We start from the raw sequence: 22969 nt of genomic DNA on the forward strand, positions 1-22969 counted from the left end.
TGGCTGATGAAAAAGTCCATTTACTTGAGGAATTAGAAAGTCCATATATTATATATAGACTTGATAATGACAAAGAGCCATAGACTGGGATGGATTTGCTATTTCTGGTGTCCTCTAATAATGTCCTTCTGCATAGTATTCTACACCCTTAGAGCTCAATATGGTACACTGCCCCCTTATTGATACCCAGATTTTACTTTCACATCAACTGCAAGGCTCCAACTCTGCCATCATGGGGATTCTTCAGGAACTACTACACAATGTCTGGACACTGAGCACTAGGATGCCATGTGTGGAAGTTGGGCTGAAAGAGAGGATCCAAGAACGAAAAGAGGTGTACCGTATATACTCGAGTATAAGCCAATTTTTTTTTAGCACAGTTTTTGTGCAGTACCCAGCACCTACTGCACCCAAAAACTCCGACCATTTTAATCTTTGAAATTTTCCAGTATCTGCTGCATTCCCCCCTAGGCTTATACTCGAGTCAATAAGTTTTCCCAAGTTTTTTGTGGTAAAGTTAGGGGCCTCGGCTTATATTCGGGTCGGCTTATACACGAGTATATACGGTAATCATTAATATTGGCAGTCACCTGTAGTCAGTCTGGTTAGCTTGGACCCCATGTAATTGCTTGGCTTGCATGGCGAGTAGCACCGTCATTAGACATTGGATTATTGTTAGCAGGCCCTGTTGTTTAGTTTGGATATGCTATTATTCTATTGCCAATTGGTTGTTCTGCATTTTCTCCTAGCGTTTTAAGAAACATTATACTTGTACCTCTCCAATCCTTACTTTTCACAACCACCAAGGCAAAGTTTTACCAACAAACCAACAACTCTCATCACTTCAACCACCATCATACATGCAAACTACATCTGAATATGTTATTTTCTGATCAAAACATTAACTGACTACTATATATCTAACCTGGATGTGACCGCTGAAGACACCCACACAGACATAGCTTGATTTGGATCTGAATATCTGGCCATGTCAGGGTCATATAATTCCTTTGACTGATGGCAGGAGATGTGTCAGGTAAAAGCTCTTTGCTATTTAGCCCAAGGCTTAAACAGCAAGGAGCTATATAAGGAATTCTTGTAAAGCCTATGTCTGACGCAGCATTACTACAGGAATGAGGAATCAATTGAAGACTGAGTAATTGATAGGCGATTCCTGCAATCTGCACAGCTTGTCATCCAGTTACAGGTCAGCATATGTGCAGATTTCAGTCACAGATCAGTACTCCTGTCATGGACACAGATGATATGGCTTATATACTAGTCCACCATAAGTACAGTTCATACTATCTCACCTATAAATTCATCATTTCCATATTCCATATAAGTTTTAATTCACTATATACCATTGTCTACTGTTCATTCTAGATTTTGAGAATTAGGTTTTTTTATGTATCCCACACTGCTATTTGCTCATGGCTCAGCTGAGATGATTATAGCATGTCATAGCTGTCAGGATTCTCAATTACCGTGTCAACCTGGGAAGCTTCTGCAGTTTAATAAGTTTCCATGGTTGGTCCAATTAGCAGCTGAGGTGGCCTATATAAGACCCCTCTCTCCTGACACAGGCGCCGACTAATTGTTTCATTTCTCTAGTTTGGATACCTGTATGTGTGTGTATTTAATTGCTGTTCTGACCCTTGGCTTGTTCTTTGGATACCGCTTTTGCCTGCTGATTCTGCCTTTGACATACCCGTTCGGATTTGACCCTTGGCATTCTACTGGAAATCGCCTTGTCTCCTGATTCTGCCTCTGATGTCCTCTCCTGGTTTTGACCCTTGCCTGATTTCTGGATCTACCCATTAAGTCAATTGTGAGTTCTGGTTTTAGTTTCAGTTTACAGTGTCCTTATTAATTGTACAGATTTCTCTTTGGTAACAATTCAGAATATCAGATTCTGCAAAAGTCTCACGGCCTGCTCTGGGTCTGTCTTGGCTCGCAGTGCTGTGGTTATTTAAATTGCCGGTTCTACTGCTCACTGTTATCAGCCAGCTCCTGCTTTTTGTTTGACCTTGCATCTGAACCCTAATCACAGCAGTGTATAATGTATAGTGAAAGAATAGAAGGAGGAAGGACTATTGTAGCCTCATTGGCTGTTTGTAAAAAGTTCTCAATAAACATTTTTACCCCCTAATCCTAATAAGTGTGTGTTGTGTTACTATTACTGTAGCAATAACCATTAGATTCAAGCACTATGCCGAAGTGCCACTATGGGAATGGAGGCTGAAGCAGTACGGCAAAGATATCCTGAACGGTAACAATCTGAGAACACCCCGCTGTGATGCTCATTAAAACAGACCCTGACCTTTAACTGCTCATGGACATCTCTCATTTACACTGTCCTGCTCAGTAGAAAATGAAGAAATAACACAAAACGAGAATCTTAGCGGGCGAAGGATTAGTAATAAGCCTGCTAACTCCTCCACCATAGCAACAAGTAAACACAGCCACAAGATAACGTAACAGCATAGCAACATGATGCTCTAGTAACACAGTAACACCCTTTCATTGTCTTCTAATGTTCACCAGTTGTCTTTCACAGAAGTCAATACAATAGAATAAAATATTTTATTAACTTCTGCTCAATATAAAAATAGCTTTTACAATAAATCACAGAATCCGAGACATCACTAAATAACATATTGTGAAATCTTGTACTTGCTTGAGACAAATTCTACCATCATATATTCCTCAGATGAGATATTAATGTGAGGGAGTTCTTAATAGCCATTGGCCTATTGCTTTCTTATTTGGCACTATAACTAAATGTAAAGTAATATATACACATGTAGACAAAATTGTTGGTACCCCTCGTTTAATGAAAGAAAATCCCCTAATGGTCACAGAAATAACTTGAATCTGACAAAAGTAATAATAAATAAAAATTCTATGAAATTGAACAAATGAAAGTCAGACATTGCTTTTTGCTTTAACAGAATTAAAAAAAAACAAAAACTCATGAAACAGGCCTGGACAGAAATGATGGTTCCCATTAACTTAATATTTAGTTGCACAACCTTTTGAGGCAATCGCTGCAATCCAACGATTCCTGTAATTGTCAATGAGACTTCTGCACCTCTCAAAAGGTATTTTGGCCCCCTACTCATGAGAAAACTGCTCCAGTTGTCTCGGGTTTGAAGGGGACCTTCTCCAGGCGGCATGTTTTAGCTCCTTCCAAAGATGCTCAATAGGATTTAGGTCAGGGCTCATATAAGGCCACTTCAGAATAGTCCAATGTTTTCCTTTAGCCATTCTTTGGTGTTTTTAGTTGTGTGTTTTGGGTCATTATCCTGTTGCAAGACCCATGACCTGTGACTGAGACCAAGCTTTCTGACACTGGGCAGTACATTTCTCTCTAGAATCCCTTGATAGTCCAGAGATTTCATTGTACCCTGCACAGATTCAAGACACCCTGTGCCAGATGCAGGAAAGCAGCCCCAGAACATAACAGAGCCTCCTCCATGTTTCACAATAGGGACAGTGTTCTTTTCAAGATATGCTTCATTTTTCCATCTGTGAACATAGAGCTGATGTGCCTTGCCAAAAATTTCGATTTTTGTCTCATCTGTCCATGGGACATTCTCCCAGAAGCTTTGTGACTTGTCAACATGTAGTTTAGCAAATTACTTTTGTCAGATTCAAGTTATTTCTGTGATCATTGTGGGTTTTTCTTTCCTTAAACGAGGGGTACCGACAATTTTGTCTGTGTGTAGATACAATTCTGCCATACTCCATATAATCTGAACACAGAATGAACAGCCATGTATTATTATGTGGGTTTCAACCAGGTACTTTTCCCACAAATTTAAATGTTGCTTGCCAAAATATTTTAGTCATTGGACATTCACACATACAATGAGAATAGTCGGCTTTGTGTATGTTACATTTTGGGCGTTTCAGTACAAAGCCTTATATATCATTTTGTAAGTTTGGATGTTTGTTCCTCAATCACGCCAAACCGCCTGCACGGATTAGCCTCACAATCAGCACACACATATAGTGGAACTGGGAAGGAAACATAGGCTAGTTATTATGCGGCTAAATACCCGTACCTCGTTACCGGAGCCGCAAAATTCATGTTCGTGCTGGGCTAAAGGACCCAAGATGACGTCATCTCAGGCCCTTCAGCCATTCGCCTGTAGGATTGCATGAGTGTGTGGGCAGCACTATATAGTAGTGTGCGGGCTCAGGAACATGGCGTCGCGCTGCTCCGGGCTGCCGCCACCATGGGGCCTCGGTGTGTGACTCCACGCCGTCTGTCGGCTGTGTGCTCACGGCTTGTCTCCTCAATATTTAGCCTCTGCCGGCGGGGAGTGACAGTAGCAGAAATGTCAGCGGCATGTCTCGGCTCCACATACTGCATGAGTACGACGGGGGAAGCGCCTCTGCAGCCGACAGCATGGGGGGGTTTAATGGTATGTCGGGAGCCCGCTAAAGGAGCGGGGTTTATTGCCTAGAGACTGCGGTGAGGGGGGGTGCCGGGAGACTGCTGGAGAGGGGGGTTGGTGCCAGGAGACTGCTGGAGATGGGAGAATGGGGGGGGGGGGGGGGGGCGTGAGACTGCTTGAGATTGGACAGTGGGGGGGGGGGGTTGGTGCCGGAAGACTGCTGGAGATGGGAGAATGGGGGGGGGGGCGGGAGACTGCTGGAGAGGTGTCCAGGAGTCTGCTGGAGGGGGGGCCTGGAGTCTGCTGGGGGGTGCGCTGGAAATGTGGGGGCGCAGAAGGGTGGTTGTGGGGGCCCCCTAGAATGCGCAAGAAGTGGGTGTTGTGCGCATACAGCTAGCTGGAGGAATTGGGGGAGCAGGGCCGCACCTGCGGATACTATGCACATACTTAGATGTCGTAGAACCAGGACGCAAACCTAGGCAGATTATTGCCAGCACCCATTGCATACGTATACGCAGGTCGGCGCCAACAAACAACTCGCGGACGAAGTCGCGGGCAGATGCTAGTAGTATATTAAAAACATATAAGATGGGGTGTATAGTCTTATGTGCTAGTTTTCTCAAGCTTTTAGAAACACTAATTTTTCTAATTTTCCTGTATCGCTTGAGTATTGTTTAGTATATATTATTATATTAGTTACTAGCATCTGCCCATGGCTTTGTTTGCGGGTTGGTGTTGGTGCTGAGCCACTTATATTTAGCCAATTGCTGGTGTGTATGATCCGCCTGCTCCTGCGTCTTGGCTCTACTACATCGGTGCATATGCGCAGCATACTCAGTTGTATGTACATCTCTGTATATGGATAGCGTACTGAGCTGTGCTACAACGCTGCCTAAGCTCTGCAACATCAGGCCATTTGGATTAGAGGGGTGTTCTTATGTCAGTATCTGAGAAGCTTCTGTGTTACAAAGGGATGAACGGATGTTGCTGAAATGTGCCAGAGTTCGATCAACCTGCTCCCACGTCTCGGTTCTGCTACATCGCTGCATATGCGTAGGATACCCAGCTGTATGTACATGTTTGCATATGGAGAGCCTATAGCGGTGTGCTACAGTGCTGCCTAAACTCTGCTACATCAGGCAATTGTGATTACAGGGGTTTGGTTATGTGACTGTCTGAGCAACTTCTGTGTTACAAAGGGCTGAATGGATGTTGCTGAAATGTGCCACAGTTTTCCTCCCTCCTCCATCAGAGGCAGAACAACACATTCCCCATCGTACTCACTGAAACTGTACACCCGATATAGTCCTCTTGCCCACACACAGCCTGCATGTTCTGTAGTCTTCTGATCTTCCAGGAGACTCCATTTTCTTCAGCTTTCACACTGTCCAGCTTCATCCTATATAGCTCCGCCCACAAAATAGCGTGTAGCCCTGCCCACTGCCTAGCATGATCCTATCCGAGAATGGCTCAAGGACCTGTGATGACATAATCACAGGTCCTTTAGTGTTGTGTGAACCTAAATTCCTTCACTGCGGTCATGTAGTGACGTCATTTACCGGGATAAAAAGTAGCCTATGTTTTAACCCCTTCCCGCCGATGGCACTTTTTGACTTCCTGACCAAGCTCGATTTTTCAAAACTGACATGTGTCACTTTATGTGGCGATAACTTTGGAACGCTTTAATTTACCAAAGTAATTTTAAGATTGTTTTTACATAACACATTGTACTTCATGTTAGTGGTAAATTTTGGTTGATATGTTTTGTGTTTAATTATGAAAAAATTTGGTGGAAATTTTGAAAAATATGCATTTTATAAAGTTTGAAATGATGTGCATTGCACACAGACCGCCAAAATTATATCATAAATCTCATGTCCCAGATCTCTGCTTTATGTCGGCATCAAACTTTAGTCACCCTTTTATTTTTTACGGACATTAGAAGGTTTACAAGTGAAACAACAATATTCAAAATTTTCAAGAAATTTCCAAAACCCATTTTTTAAGGGACTAATCCAGTTATGAAGGCGTTTTGAAAGACCCTTGTATTAAAGCCTCCCATAAATCACCCCATTTTCAAAACTGCACCCCTTAAATAAGCCAAAACAACATATACCTAGTAATTTAACCCTATAAGTGCTTAACAGGAATTAATACAAAATGGAGGTGAAATTTTCAAATTTGAATTTATTTTACTAATATTTTCGTTTAGCCCTAGAATTTGCACATTCACAAGGGGTTAAAGGAGAAATCGCATCCCACAATTTGTTAGGCAAGTTCTCCCGACTTACATAGTACCCTACTTGTGGGTGTAAACTAATATATGGACGCACAGCGAGACGCAGGAGGGAAGGCGCGCCAAAGAGCTTTTAGAGGGCAGATCTGGCTGTGATCAGTTTCAGGAGCCATGTCGCATTTACAAAGCCCTTGAGGAGTCAAAACAGTGGAAACCTCTAGAAAGTGACACCATTTTGAAAACCGCACCCTCAAAGAATTTATCAAGTGATGTAGTAGCATTAGTAACCCCGAAGTGAATATGTAAGCTGTGCGGAGTAAATTGGGCACACCAAATCCCATTCTATTTTCCCACCAGCTCCCATGACGCGGACGGGGAAGAGGGGCATTCTGGGGATCAGAGCTGGTGTATTATCTCTCATAAGCTCTAAATATGGGGCGTCCCCTGAAAACGCCCGCACAGCTTACACATTTCCTTCTAGTCGCAGCCACTTATGTCTTAATGATTTAGCGACTTTTGGGGTTTTTGTCTTCACATTGTACAAGGTAGATTTTTATTTTTATTTTCTGGCAATGTGGCCATATGAGGGCTTGGTGTTTGCGGTATTAGATGTGCTTCTCAATGCCACCATTTAGGGGCCTGTAACTTATTGACTGCATTTTATTAAGTCTTTCTGGGTGGGATGTAAAAGGAAACATCAATTCTGGCATTGCTTTTTAGCATTTTTTTTTTTCCCGTGCAGCGTACAGCATAAGTAACATGTTACCTTTATTCTGCGGGGTGGTACGGTTACGGCGATACCTCATTTATATGATTTTTTAATGCGTTGCTATTTGTGCAGAATAGAATTCAATTCAGGGAAAAAAATCATTATTTTTGCATCGCCATCTTCTGAAAGGCATAACGTTTTTATTTTTCGCTAGACAGAGCTGGTTGAGGGCTTATTTTTTGCGGGAACACCTCTTCTTTTTATTGGTACCATTTTGGTTTTCATCTGACCATTTGATTACTTTTTATTGAACATTTTGTAAGGGAAAGGTGGTGAATAATCATTATTTTGTGCGGTTTTCTACGTTTTTTTTTTTTTTTACGACATTCGCCGTTCGGGTTAAATGTTTTAATTTTATTGTTCAGGTTATTACGGACGCGGCAATACCAAATATGTAATGTTTTTTTCTATTTTTCTTTATTTTGCATAATAAAACATTTTATATGGGGAAAAAGGGATTTTTGGGTCTTTATTTATTTCTATTTTATTTTAAACTTATTTAAAATTTTCTATTTTTACTTTTGTCCAACTTTTTTTTTTCTGTCCCCATGGGGGATTGAAGCAGTGATCAGCTGATCACTGCTTCAATAGAGATACGCTGCAATACACGTGTTACACGTGTATTGCAGTGTATAGGAAGCTGTCAGCCTGTGTAGACGCACAGGCTGACAGCTTCATTTACGGCAGGATCAGCCAGGTGCGAGGACGGGGTAAGTGATGGGGCAGCCCGGGGTCACTGATCAGACCCCGGGCTGCCCCCTACGAACACCGGCACCCCCCGAAACCGGCGCGGGGGGTGCCGATCGGCACCATTTGTTAACCAAACCCCGGAGGTGCCGGCGGTCATGTTGATCGCCGGCATATCAGGGGTTAACACCCGCGATCGGACCCGGTTCCGACCGCGGGTGTTACGGGGCATTGTCAGCCGTGTATTACGGCTGACACCCGCTGTGCATGGTGTGCACACAGGTTCTGTGTGCGCACCATGCATCCGCAGTAATAGTACGGCGGTTTGCGGGAAGCCCTTCCCAGCAGCGCCGTACTATTACGGCGAATGTCGGGAAGGGGTTAATCGGGGTTCCTATCTATGTATGTGGCAAATTTTATGCAAATCTGTTTAGCCGTTTTTGCGTGAACAAGCATCCAAACAAACAAACTTTCACATTTATAATATTATTAGGATTTCCCACTTCCTGGAACTAGTCCTCTATATCTGTGTTAAGTGCATTCTCAAATATTTTTTAATATGTTGATGATTTCAATTAACTTATCAAAATTGTGTTCCTAGTTTTGCGTTTTATCATCTCCCTAAGGAGACCAGCACTAGCCATCATATCTTTAAGAGTTTCTATACTTCTAATGGACTACTGTGCCTATTTAGATTTAAGATAGAATTTGCTCCAGGATATACACTCACATTCACTTTGGCATCCAAGTGTCTAGATAGATTGTACGTTTTACCTATTATTTTCCAGGTTACAATGTCATCTCTGAAAATTAACATTTTTTTTTCTCATTACTTTAAAATTAGTTCTGGGCAATTACATCAATTTGATTAATTTGCCCTTTCAATAAAGCACAATTCAGATTTTTATCAGAATCGGAAAACTAATGTTTCCCCAGTCCATGGTATGAATAATTTCATGCAGACTTTCTCCTCCTAACACAAGTTACGAATTAGTACACTGTAGTCAATGGTTGCGTGGTAGGACAAGAAAGTCTGCATCAGATATATCTGTCTCCTTCTCACTGATTTTTTTTCTTGTTTTAGTTTCTTCAAGCAAAAACAAGAAGAAACCTGGGAATCAGCCAAAAGAACGAAAAAAATGTAGAATTAATTTTAGACCAAATAACCCTACTGTAATTTCTTATGACGGAGAAGCCCAGTCTCAAAAGTCCAATGCCATACCTTATTTAAAAGACCATGTTATCCTGAACATTTTGGTGTTCTGTTCGGCCATTCCTAAGATATTTAGTGAATTGGACAGGTCAGTAGAAAGGACATACACCGGGTGCCGTATGTTCTGTTTTCTCAGAAGCCCGTACTTGCACACTGTAATGTGAATGGAGTCTTAGGGGACCATATCAGAGAAAAATGAAAAATCCTCCTGACAAAGTTTCAATACAAGTGAAATATTTGTGTTAGTGTTTCTTTCCCACCTGCTAGAGTCCCCCACCAATTAAGTCTCTGAAGAAAGTTATTTTTATTGGTGATCTATGATTTTTTTTGACCATGTGTGATATACTGTATATAGTAATATATCACACATATACAATGCACTTTGTGAGAAATGTGCATTACAAATGTTTCTATTCTGATATTTTGTTCAATATTTCTAATATCTATATTATATTTAAAGGCCATTTTCTTTGTGGTTGGTTTTTGTAATACCCTAGTAGATATTTAGCTATTGGGACATATTCTTACCATTATCATCATATATTTATGAGAGTACGTGTACTTGTGGCGGTTGTTTCTTTCATTGTCTTGGGTATCTTTTTTTAAATTTACTTTGATTACATATTTAATATACTGACCATTGATGAGTTCAATAAACTACTTTATGTTGGTTTTTGATTTTGTTGAAGGGTCTGTTATATTGCAGTTTAATAGCTGAGGCCCCATATTGCCGAAAATCTGCATTTTCTGTTGCAGATTTTGCATTTTTTTGAGCCAAAGTCTGGAGTGAATTTAGAAGGAGGGATAAATATAAGTGTTTCCTGTATATTTGCCATTCATATTGAAGCCATGCTTGGCTTTGGGCAAAAACTGAAGTAAAATCTGCAACGGAAAAAGCTGTTTTTTCTCAACGTGGGGCCACATCCTAAGGCTCCGTTCCCATGGAGTAACGCGCCGCGCAATCAGACACGTATACATGTGTCAGAGTGTGAGAGCTCAAAACAGATCCCATTCACCTCAATGTGTGCCGGCTTATGGGCGCTACACATTGAAATCAATGGGAGGCTTTTTAACCCATTGATTTCAATGTGTTGCGCGCGTGAGCCGACACACATTGAAGTGAATGGGATCTGTTTTGAGTGCTCACACTCTGACACGTGTATACGTGTCTGAATGCGCAGCGCGTTACTCCGTGGGAACGGAGCCTAAAGGTGTTTATTGGAAATGAAGACTCAAGATGGGACACAACTGAAAACTGCACATAAACTAAACAGGTTTACCCAATGGACTGCCAACATTATTCTTTAATAATAACTTATAGATTTTTCTTTTTGCTGGAGTGCTTCTTTAATCATAAAGTTACACAACTTTCTTATACACTTTCAAATCCTAAAAATTTCAATACACTTGTTTGCTGATAGTGAATTAGAACATACCCATAACAATTATTGGACAGCTGACGTATATTTCACACTCGTTCAAAAGGTAGGTCCTGCTGTTGATAACCACATACCGTAAGGATTTTACGACCCATGAATTGGAAGAACCCAAGTTCATGGAAAACCTTAAGAAGCTGGTAAAATAATCCTGATAGAATAGTTTTATCATTCAGTAGTTCCTGGTCATATAAGTAGAGATGGAAGTTGATCTGCTTAAATCCCATTCACTTCCTGTTTTCTTAATATGTGAATACTGGGAAATATTAGGAAATAAGAATAACTTGAGTGCTACAGTATTATTTATAGAACATGCCTGTCAACTATACTGCAGAGGATATTATAGTCCTAAATTACCACCTGTCAGAGCCAATGCTCAAGTAAAAAATAGTGTATGTAACACTGTCTTTAGTAACATCTCATGCTGACAAGAAGGATGCCCTAAATACCCCTTTAACTGCACAACCTCTACCCATTTTAGTGTAAGAGGTTCTGAGTGAAATAATGCTAATGATTTAGTAATATTTACTAATATTCAATGTGTGGTATGTTATATCAATTGCAGCCAGAGATCAATCATGGAAATCAATAGACTGATCAGTATGGTCACAAATTGTTATTTATACTCTCATTGAGATAAAAAAAATTACGCACCTAGATAAAATGTCAGATCACTGCAAAACTCAGCACACAGTTATGTCTCATGATGATGTGCAATTGACTACAGGTGTTATCTGAATAGACATTGGGTCTTGCCACAGGAGGGCGTAAAGGTGCTTTCCTCGCTGCCCTGATTAAAAGGACTATCAAGGGCTACTTTTTGGTAGTATACCTCTTCGACAGAGTCATTGACTGCTAGATATGCTCCTAAGAGACACTCACAGATATGTTGCCCAGGTGAAAGTCATTTTTAACTAAGCACATGCTTGCATAGCCTTTAGAAAGGCTATTTCACACCTACCTTTTGTATGTAAATTACCTCAGTAGTTTTTGAAGGAGACCATTTTTAATCATATGCTAATTAGCCTCCAGCGAGCACAGGAAGTTCTCAGTGAGCACTCCTCTCTCCTCTCTCTCTCTGCTGTGTGCTGTGTATGAGAGCAGGGAGATGAGTCAGGAACGTCCTTCTTCACAGCAGCGCCTATAGCACTGTACAGTGTGAGAGGGGAGGAACAACCCCCCCCCTCCTGATAGTGCTCATCCATAGACAAGAACTGTGAGGAGAGGGAGGAGGCGTTCCTCCCCGGTCTCACTGTACAGCGCTATAGGCGCAGCTGTGAAGAAGGACGTTCCTGACTGATTGTCAGGAACGCCCTTCTGACTGTGAAGAGCTACGGTATCGGCACCGATAGCTCTTCACCCGGGGCACAGATCGTGAAAGCCGACAGTGCTCTGAATTCAGTGCACTGTCGTCTTTCCGGCGGTATATAAAACCGCCTGTGCCCCAGGTTATGAAAGGTCCTCTTTAATGCATTCGGTATTCCTTTTGGGGGAAAGGGGTTCCCAAGTGGACTCCCCAAACGGAATACCAAACGCAGATGTGAACCAAGTCTTAGAAGGAAATTTGGTGTTATGGCACTCATTATGTGTCCTGCCATTGATAGCCAGCTAATGCAACCTTCATCTGCAGTGGTATCATTAAGAATAAACCAGGGGCCTACTTAATAATTTAGGTAACCTCCAATACAGGGCATAGATAAAGGATAGCATCGGAAACAGTCTTGAGGAATTTCCCACCATGGTGTATACCCCCTAAGATTAAGAACCTAGACAGCAGAGGGCAATGTAGGGGTGAAAGTGGAAGTTTGGGAACAAGTAGAGCTAAATAACTTTCATTAATATCCAATATTTGGTTATACTCCAAAACACTATGTAGGTATACTTAAGAAACCCTAGTATTTGGTTACACCTGTAGTGTTTTATACAAGGTGGTTAACTTTCTCCTGATATTAAATGAAGCACCAGCTATCCAAAGTAAAGACTGTCTCAAGTTAACGCAACTACTTGGCCAAATGTTAATAACCACACTCCTGTAAAATGAATTCATCTACAATTTAGACTTTGTATGTGATCATTTAAAGGTCATCGTCTGGTTCCTTGTCAATTCTACAACTCCTTTTCTCTTCTACACCAATTAATAAGAATATAATTACTTTACAGTCACAAATGGATTAATTTACATATTTTACATTTATTACACACGGTTGTCAAACCTACTGTCAAGAAATGCTTCTTTTTAATCCTTGGGTGGCTCAGATCAACTCATTTATAGCATGTCATAGTCTAGTGAATAAATGGCCTCATAATTGGCCTGTGATTACAGAATCTCACTGTCTTGTATTCAAGAGCTTTCCTGGTCATTTGTAGTGTACGTGATAAAGTGTATTCTCAGGGCAAAGAGATACAAGTGAAGAATGAAGCTGTAATAGAACGTCAGCACATTAGACACTGCAAATGCCAGGAATCCAGTCTATAATAGTCCAAAAAAATCTGCTAATCTAGCATGAAGCAAAATAGGAGCTCATTCACAAAGCGCTGTATTACATGTATCTGTATGGATGTCAGTACTTGCTGGATTAGCAGGACATTAAAGAAGTGTTCCAACTTTTCTGTTATTGTTTAAACATTCTGCTGAAGGGATCATAAACATAAAGGAACATTACTCAGCTCTTCAGGGCCTACGACTAGCAGCGGCAGCTCCGATCTTCTGTATATAGGTCCCCTAGATGATATGAAAAGTGACGCTCTGTCTGTGCTAGGTGACAGGCCTCTTCACAAACATCAAGTTACTGCGGTGAAGAGGTGACAACTGAGGCCTGTGATAGGCTACAGGGGTCAACTGGACACCTGGAGACATAAAAACCAAAGACCATTATTAGACTGCTGGAAACAGAGGCTCAGGGAGAGATGAGTAAGGTTCTGTATGTTTATGGCCCCTTTAGCAGCACAATTAAACAATACAAAGGAGTTAGAACACCTGTTTAAAGGGGCAAACTGAAGGTTCAGTTATCACATTCTGATTCAAGCTGCTGGCAATACCCATAGAAGTCTATACATTGGAGATGGTGATTAGATAAGACATGTCTTAAAATTCTGCTCAAGAACAGGAAATGAAGTTAAATCAAATATATAAAAAATAAATAAAAGAAACAAACAAACAACCTATACTGTAATCCCCCTGACTGATCACATATCGCTGATCTGGTGGTCCACACAGGTCTCTGATCCCCTCCTGAATGGATAGTGTGTCATAAATGTACATGGACCACTGTAACAAATCTCTGGCCTCAGTGGTCACAGGTATCACCAGTATGGTCAGTGACTAGAGGCCACATGTGGATGTATGACAATAGGCAAGTCATTGCCGCAAAATGTAAGCAGAGAACCTCAACCGCCAGAGCAGGGGTGTTGGAGCAGCTGGGAATTAATGGGGTTATCCATCTCTCTAATATTGATGCCCTATTCTTAGGATCAGCTGTTCTGGGACAGCACTCGCCCCTGTGATATTTACATGCCGGGAACCATGCTGATCACTCGCTGTACATTGTACAGTAGCAGCTTTAGGGCATGTAGTGCTTTCCAATAAACTTCAATGGGACACAGCTCCCGGCGTGTAAGTATTACTGGTAGCTGCAAAGTCCTGAAGCAGCTGATCTGCAGGTGTCCAAGCTGTCAGACCTGCACAAATCTAAACTTGATGATCTGTCTTAGGATAGGCCATCAATATTAGGATTGTAGAAGACCCCCTTAAAGGGGTATTCCCATCTACATAATTATTTTTACATTTGTAGATGATTAAAAGTTAAACATTTTTGCAAATATAAGTAATTAAAAATTCTGCAGAGTTTTAAAGATTTTCTCTAACTTTCTTAGTGGTCACAGTCTGTTATCTTGAACAGTTGCCATGGATACAACCACCAATGCAGAAACTTTCTAAGGTCAGAAAATCAGCCATGATTTCCTTATTGTGGCCGGGATATCTTCTCATACATGTAGTGTCCCCATCTGATAACCCGGCTACAATAAGAAAATCATAGCTGGGTTCCTGACAAGTCCCAGACCATAGAAAGTTTCTACATTAGTGGTCAAATCCATTGCAACCAATCAAGACAACAGACTGTCACCACTAAGAAAGTTAGAGAAAATCTTTAAAACTTTGCAGAATTTTTAATTACTTATATTTGCAAAAATGTTTAACTTTTAATTATCCACAAATATAGATATGATTACGTACATGGGAATACCCCTTTAAAGAGGTGACTGAAATTTTTGTCAGTACCTGAAAAAAAAAGGCTACTCTTTATGTGATAATCCTTAATAATCTTTGCGCTATAGCCAAAAAGTAGAAAACAATTAGCCGCAGAGTAATGCACTGGATGGCTCTGACATTTTCAGCACAGTGCATTAAATCTGATCTTCCCTATTTATACTTCGTCCATTTTAGTAACATTGCTGGCCCTGTCACAAGGCAGATTTAGACGTCCGGTGCATACTGAGCACTTCATGAATATAGAAATCACCTGCTTATATATTGGGTAGAAAAACAGAGTGGGCACATTCCTGGCCCATTCTGTGCATTCTTTCACCACCATAAGGAATGCAGCATTCACACCTGCCATGGTGCGGCATCACGACGAGCTGGTCCAGGGAAGTCAGCGCTGCCAGACTGGCGTCATGCTCATTCAACTACAACTTTTAAGATTATACTGTGATAATAACAGGCCAAACATCCTAGCAAGTAACTCCTTCACAGCTGGTCTCGGTGTCTGGAATATTTGGATGCTACATTATTATAAAACAATTTGATACAATCAGTTACGTCCTTAGGAGAATGTATCCAAAATATTATTTCATTTTTAATGAAAAACAGGTAAACAGAATATTATCCACCAGTGAAATAATTCAATATGAGGATATTGCCGAATCCTGCTTGTAGATATTTTACAATCCAAAATCTAAGGCTTAGTTTATGGACACTAGTGAAATGATTCGGTCTTCAGAAGAATGGAGGAGGTGCAGTATGGAGGTGGATAAACTGAGTCATAGCAATCCCTGAGAGCAAAGGACCACGCAGACAATGATTTACTGTACAAGCGCTGCTAAAAAGCGTTCAGATCAACTTAAAGGGAGACACCCCAATATTTTCATAAATATATATACATACACATATATATATATATATATATATATATATATATATATATATATATATAACCTGGAGTGGAGGCAGCAAGTTAAAGTAAAAAAAAAATGGTTCATTTATCAATACAGCAAATGTATGAAAAAAGAAATCTATTTCTGTTCTTCACTCGAACCTCTGCTTATTCACTTGTATTATAGCTTGTGACATGAGTGTCCCCAGTAATATGCTGCTTCTTTTAATACATACATGGAAATAGATTTTATTACTGAAAAGTATAGTAATAACACATTAAATTAATAGAATTTCAATAAAAAGTCCCTATTTTTCTTTTTTCACCCAAACTGCATTGGAAACAGCATTCATACTAAGCATGTGTGAACACTGATAAGGAACCACAAGTTGAGGCTAGGTTACTAAACCTACATAAAATCATCACCTTATAAACTAACAATTCCAATAAAAGCTGCAAATATTATGCAACTGTGTCTAGAGTTTCTTGCATCTTGTGATACTGGATATGTGATAAAGTTGTGATCAGTGGGACAGACAGGCATCAAACTGTAGAACTATACAATCCCTCTTCCTCCTGATCTGAAGTGGCTGCTAGCAGATAACAATAGACTGTACTCATCAGCAAATAAGTATAAGCTATTCCTTACTGTCTCTACAACCTCCAATATCCATGCCCTAAGCAGATAAATCTTCCTATTCCTAACAAAAAACCATAAATAAACCTACATGGAATAAGGAATCCCAATATACAATCAACACCAAAAGACTCAAATACCACTTGAATAGAAATGCAGGACTTTGTGATCGTCCAAAAAAATGGTTTCCAGGCGGAGGGGCTGTATACGGAGACCGGCAGTTTGCTTTAAAACCCCATTCATTTGAATGGGTTTTAAAACTGGCCGCTGGCATGCCGTTCCCTATCCAGTTTCTCCGGGGATTAGGACAGAAACCCCTGGGAGAACAGCAGGCGCTAGTGCGAACGCTGCATCCGTGGGACACACTGTAGCCTTCCATCAAAGGTACCGTATTTTTCGGACTATAAGACGCACTTTTTTTCCCCCAAATTTCGGAGGAAAATGAGGGTGCGTCTTATAGTCTGAATGTGGGTGGAGGAGTGGGTTTGCAGCATGGCCGCGCTACTGTCACCGCTGGTTTTCTTCAGCGGCAGTAGCGCGGCAATCTGCAGGCCCTGGCACTTAAGACAGTCCCCGGCATCTGCTGTAATAGACCGGTGGATGCCGGGAAGTGTCTTAGCTGCCGGGGCCTGCAGATTGCCGCGCTACTGCCACCGCTGGTTTTCTTCAGCGGCAAGAGCGTGACAATCTGCAGGCCCGGCAGCTAAGACACTCCCCGGCATCCGCCGGTCTATTACAGCAGATGCCGGGGACTGTCTTAGCTGCCGGGGCCTGCAGATTGCCGCGCTACTGCCGCTGAAGAAAACCAGCGGTGGCAGTAGCGCGGCCATGCTGCAAATCCGCTCCTCCTCCACAGGTCCCGGCAGTCAGTTAGCCCCCCCCCACCAGCCCCATACCTTTAGTGATGCAGGCCGGCTCCTGCACGGCGAGGCCGCAGGAGCCGGCCTGTTCCGATGACAGCCGGGAGCCTGATGAAGGCTTCCAGGCCTGTCATAGATATATATTACTATCGCGGCTGGTCTATGACACTCCGCGATAGTAATGTATAGAATCTCCCATAGACGGCAATACACTTGTATTGCCGTCTATGGGACTTGCAATCAAATGATTGCAGGTTCAAGCCCCCTAGGCGGGGGATATTAAAATAGTAAAAAAAAAAAAAAAACACACTTAAAAAAAATATAATAAAAAATAAAATAAATAAAAGTTCACCTCCTTTCCCTAGAATACATATAAAAGTATAACATTACTGTGAAACATACACATTAGGTATCCCTGTGTCCGAAAATGCCCGGTCTACTAATATTTTTATGTACAGTGAACGTCAAAATCAAAAGTGCTAAACTGCCGGGTTTTTCTCTCTCTTTTGCCTCTGAATTAAATAAAAGGTGATCTAAGCAATAAACATTTCCCAAAATGGTATATCTAAAAAGTACAGCTGGCCCCACAAAAAAAAACGCCCTATACATCCCCGTACAGCTGCAGAGTCACCTGTCAATGTGGCCTTGCAGCTGTTCCAAAACTACAACTCCCATATGCTAAATATTTTACCATTTTTTGCCTGAAAATTTTTTTTCCCTATTTTTCTCCTCTAAAACCTGGGTGCGTCTTATAGTCCGAAAAATACGGTATATGCCATAAGCTTTTCACTGAATAAATATAAAATCAAGTGCCATCGTGTCATCTTTATAGGTGCCCTCGAAAATGTATTCCACTGCTTTTAAAATAAAGTTGGAGGTGTTGTGACAGTAAGCTACAGAAAAAAATACTAAATCAAACAACTTTACACATCTAGTCATTGAAAACCTAGTGTTATTTACATGCAGTTAGACGTTATCTGAAAATGTATATACGGTAATAATCCGGAATAAACAGCAATACTCAGAAATGATACAAATCATGAGACAAACTTCACAACCACTTCCTTAAGGAACAGGACTTGGCGAATGTGCCTTCCAACACCATATGCAGAATACAGGCTTCCATAAACAGCCATGTGTATTCTGCTGGAAAAGATGTCTGAGAAAGGCATCCATATCCCTTAAAGGGATTCTACCATTAAAAAACTATTTTTTCTAGGTAACACGTCGGAATAGCCTTTAGAAAGGCTATTTGTCTCCTACCTTTGGAAGTGCTCTCCGCCGCGCCGTTCGTTCGAAATACCGGTTTGTACCGGTATGCTAATTAGTTCTCTCACAGTGATGGGGGCGTCCCCCAGCGCAGGAGATGCGATGGGGGTGTCCCCATTGCTGCTCGAAAACCGACTGCAGCGCCGCCTCTATGTTCCTCTGTATCCTCCCCTTCCTTCTTTGGCTTGATGTCGGACGCCTGCGCAGTACGCTCTGTTCGGCGAATACTTCGAGGAACGTACTGCGCATGCGCGAAATCACTGTGTTGGCACTATGGCCGCGGGCATGCGCAGTACGTTTGGCAAAGTTCGCTGAACAGAGCGTACTGCGCAGGCATCCGACATCAAGTTGAAGAAAGAAGGGGAGGATACAGAAGAACATAGAGGCGGCGCTGCAGTCGGTTTTCGAGCAGCAATGGGGATGCCCCCATCGCATCTCCTGCTCTGGGGGACGCCCCCATCACTGTGAGAGAACTAATTAGCATACCGGTACAAACCGGTATTTCGAACGAATGGCACGGCAGAGAGCACTTCCAAAGGTAGGAGACGAATAGCCTTTCTAAAGGCTATTCCGACGTGTTACCTAGAAAAAATAGTTTTTTAATGGTAGAATCCCTTTAAAGACTCGTCCATATTCCTTATGAGGCAGATGCACATCATAGAGCAGAAATGTTCCTTAGCTCACTTTTATGAGCCAAAACAATAAGTTCTCTGGTGGACCTGGCCAATTTACAATATGCATTGAGGCTAAAGCCCCATGTTGCGCAAATGCAGCTTTTTGCAGATTTTGCAGCGGTTTTTCAAGCCAAAGCCAGGAGTGGATTGAGCAGAGAGGAGAAGTATGAGAGCTTCCTATATAATTCCCATTACTTTTGTAGCCATCCTTGGCTTTGGCTCAAAAATCTGCAATAAAAAAAAATCTGCGTTTCTGCAACGTGGGGCCTTAACCTGAAGGGGTTTTCCGGTGGATAGGTATGTGATCTGTGTGGGTTCGATATCCAGACCGGGCACAGATGAACTGTAGAAGCAGACTGAGGGTGCCGGAAGCTTTTAGCGGATGGGAAGCTGAAGCAGAGCAGTGCTTTGAGGAACTGATAGAAGAGCTGATCTGTGCAGGGTCTGGAACCTTTCAGATCACGTTTTGGATAATCTCAAATAAACATTGCAAAAGAAAAATCTGCAGTGGAAAAGTTACATTTTCAAAAAAAACCTGCATTTCTGAAAATTGCAGCATGTCAATTACACCTGATGAAACGCTGACATATTCCCTATAGGTATAATAGAGCAGAAAGTCCACAGAGGAAAAACGTGTTTTTTGATGCGTTCCTTACATGGGGCCCTAGCCTTAAATAAATTGCCTTCCATTTTAATGGCAGCCATGTTATACCACTTTTTCGCTATATTGGCTAAAATGTCTGTACAAATGCAGCTTTCCCAGGCAACAAAAACTGTGGAATTAAAGAAAAACGACCCTTCAAGGATTTGTAAGGCATTGATAGGGAATATACCATACTTTCCTAGTGGTGAATTTGCACAAGACTTATTGAACTCTTGTCCATTTTTTTTAGGAAATTAGACACATAGAAATACACCTCAGAAAAAAGGCGCACACCGCTAAAAAGGAGCAAAAAAGCCACTAATAATAAATTTCGCCAACTGTCATTACTTCCTGTCCCTCGCACAATCCAAATTCTCTATCAATATGTCTTTGGAGTGTAGAAGGAGACCTGAGTACCCGGAGCCACGCAAACACAGGAAGAACATACAGACTCCATGCATACGTTTGCCTTAGTTGGATTAAAACCCACTGAGCCATTTACAGAACATAATAGAGAAAACTTATAGTAAGAAACAATTCCCTGATAAAGGTATTTTCACCAAACAGGAATGATCACTGCTGGGAATTCCTGCAACAAACCACTACCTTGTTGGTACCATTGGCACAGTACTGGCACTGCATGATAATATACTAGACATACAATGCTATATTTTTAGATTTGTCACTAAAACTCATCTGACACCGATCTTTTCTATGCTGAAGAGTCATTTTATACAGCGGTAGACCTGGATCAGTAACATGCAACTTACTGCTGCCATTTACAGATTTGACCATGTCATTTTCTGCCATTCTTGGTCATGTGGGCATTGAGACATTCAGTTATTAGTAAGTTACTGGCTTCCAATGTAATTGCTCCCCCAGGAGTATAATCCCACTTAGTGTGTCCTTGATACCAGGGACATCAGTTCATGACTCCAACTTTGTAGTAGTGCCAGTCAGGGTATCCTGTAACTCTACTGATAGGAATAGCTTCAGACCTAGAGCCCAGTATCAGATTATGGGTACAGACAAAGAAAATGACCAGCGCGACCAATGCCCGTACATGACAGCTGATCTCTTAAATGGAGGCTCCACTGGAAAAACCAACTTGACCTGCCACTGGGGCACAGTAAATCGGATTCAAAGTTAGGAAGATCTCCACTGAAGGCCTAAAAGGTCCCAATGTATTACCCGGTGCCATTGCATGGGCACTGGTGGGGGTCCCTGTTCTCAGACTCTCATCACATCCAGATGCCATTACTTGGCACCTAAACCCTCTGGAGTTTACCTGAGATTTCCATAACTTTGGATTTCTGATAAAGAGTTGGACTGGCAGTGCCACCATGTACAATTAGCAGATACATAAGACCGAGCTAGGGGCAGGGGATGCAATGTCACATAACCTTGGGGCAGGGCATTACACACATTACACTGGAAAGGCTGACTTACATGCCCAGGTCGCTGTAGATGTTGAAGAACTCCATTTGGTTGCAGGCTTGGATCCATCCCACCACCCAGGTCTCATTCCTAGGCAGGGGCGGCATGACCACCCGGGCCGAAGCTTTGAAGTAGGGGGTCTTGTACCGTAAGACAATGGGCGAGTTCTCCTCTATGGAGGTCGGACACTGGTCTATGGTGGCACACACGTCATACACGGTGATGTTCTCCCTCCTGATGCGTGACTTGCAGGTGAGGCTCTGCAGACAGCCCATGATCGCCGCTTCGCTCGGGGGCAGGAGGGCAGAGGCATCAATTCCACGGAACAGGGCGATCGCCGCGGTGGGAAACAATGGGGCATGCAGTGTGTGTGCCAGCCGCCGTGCCCTGGGTCATGTGTGACGGTCCGGGCATGCAGCGGCGGCGGCGGTGGTGAGGATGATGAGGATGAGGAGTAGTCCTGGGAGGCTGCTGAGTGCAGATGGTAATATTATACAGCCGCACACTGATGGATGGATGCCCCCCTCCCCGCCCCTCCTCCTCCCTACCATGCTGTTCTCCAGTGCCACCTGCTTCTCCTTCCCAACCTGTGCCCCCTGCCCCAGGCCGCTCCTAGCCTGTCCCCCGGTGCTCTCCTGGGCTCGCCAGGACTTGTCATGTCCCAGGTGGCAGGAGCCGGCGCGGTGGTCGGGCTGCCTGTCAGCCGCTCCGTGCAGCCTGGGAGGAGAAGCCGCTTTCAGCTGATGCTCCCACCCACCGCGCTGTCAGAGCATCAGTAGCGCCCGGCAACAGCGCAGCCATATGCGGCCTCTGTGCGCTCTGCTAGCGGCATGCCGTCGCCGCCGTGTGTGTCCGTGTGTGAGGAGGAGCTGCCGAGTGTGCGGGGAGACACTGACTGCAACGCATCCCCATCAGCGCCTGCACACACCCTGAGCTGTCATAGCCAGTCCTAGCTATTACCGGCTCACGAGCAGATTGTCCCTTCTCGGCAGCGGTAAGATTAAAAGGTGTAAATCCCCCGCTGCGGTCACATGCAGGTGGAGTGTGAGGGGAGGACGCGCAGGCTATACGGTGACACATGACATGCGGCCATTAGAAGGCGACACTAGAGTGCCGTCATCTGCCGGTTGTCGCTGGATGCCCGCTATTTCCCCGGTTATAAGATAATCCTTTAATAGAATGCCGCTATTTCCCCTCCACCATACATAAAGTGTGCCCATTCATACAGCGAGGGAGCCCGCACTGCCCCATCTACCTTGTGCTTTGTATACAAGCTGCACTCACAAAGCCTGTGACCACTAGGGGGAGCTCAATGTGTACGGATTTCATTCAATGAAGACTGTATAAGGGAGTGTTCATACAAGTGAATTTGCAAATGAGTTTGAGATGGATTCCTTTTCACAATCAGTATGGTTGGTAGGGATCTGACCTCTGAACCCCCAACCCCAATGAAGTGAAACAGTACAGCTCCGTACACTATGCAATAGGGCGAATTTTGGCTAAAAACTTTTAGTCAAGTTTATGGGGGTTGTTGGCGTCGATGATCCGC

General features: G+C 42.7%; 1 protein-coding gene across 1 annotated transcript in view; it reads right to left on the bottom strand.

Moving 5' to 3' along the window:
* Positions 1-22444, bottom strand: part of LOC142218180 (protein FAM78B) — a 59654-nt gene extending 37210 nt beyond the window's left edge. The window contains exon 1 of the mRNA XM_075286718.1: positions 21433-22444. Within this exon, the coding sequence (XP_075142819.1) occupies positions 21433-21695 (263 nt within the window). The 5' untranslated portion in view covers positions 21696-22444. The remainder of the gene's footprint in view (positions 1-21432) is intronic.
* Positions 22445-22969: the final 525 nt, after the last annotated feature.

This window comes from Leptodactylus fuscus, chromosome 9 (genome assembly GCF_031893055.1).
Source record: "Leptodactylus fuscus isolate aLepFus1 chromosome 9, aLepFus1.hap2, whole genome shotgun sequence".
Classification (NCBI taxonomy): Eukaryota; Metazoa; Chordata; class Amphibia; order Anura; family Leptodactylidae; genus Leptodactylus; species Leptodactylus fuscus.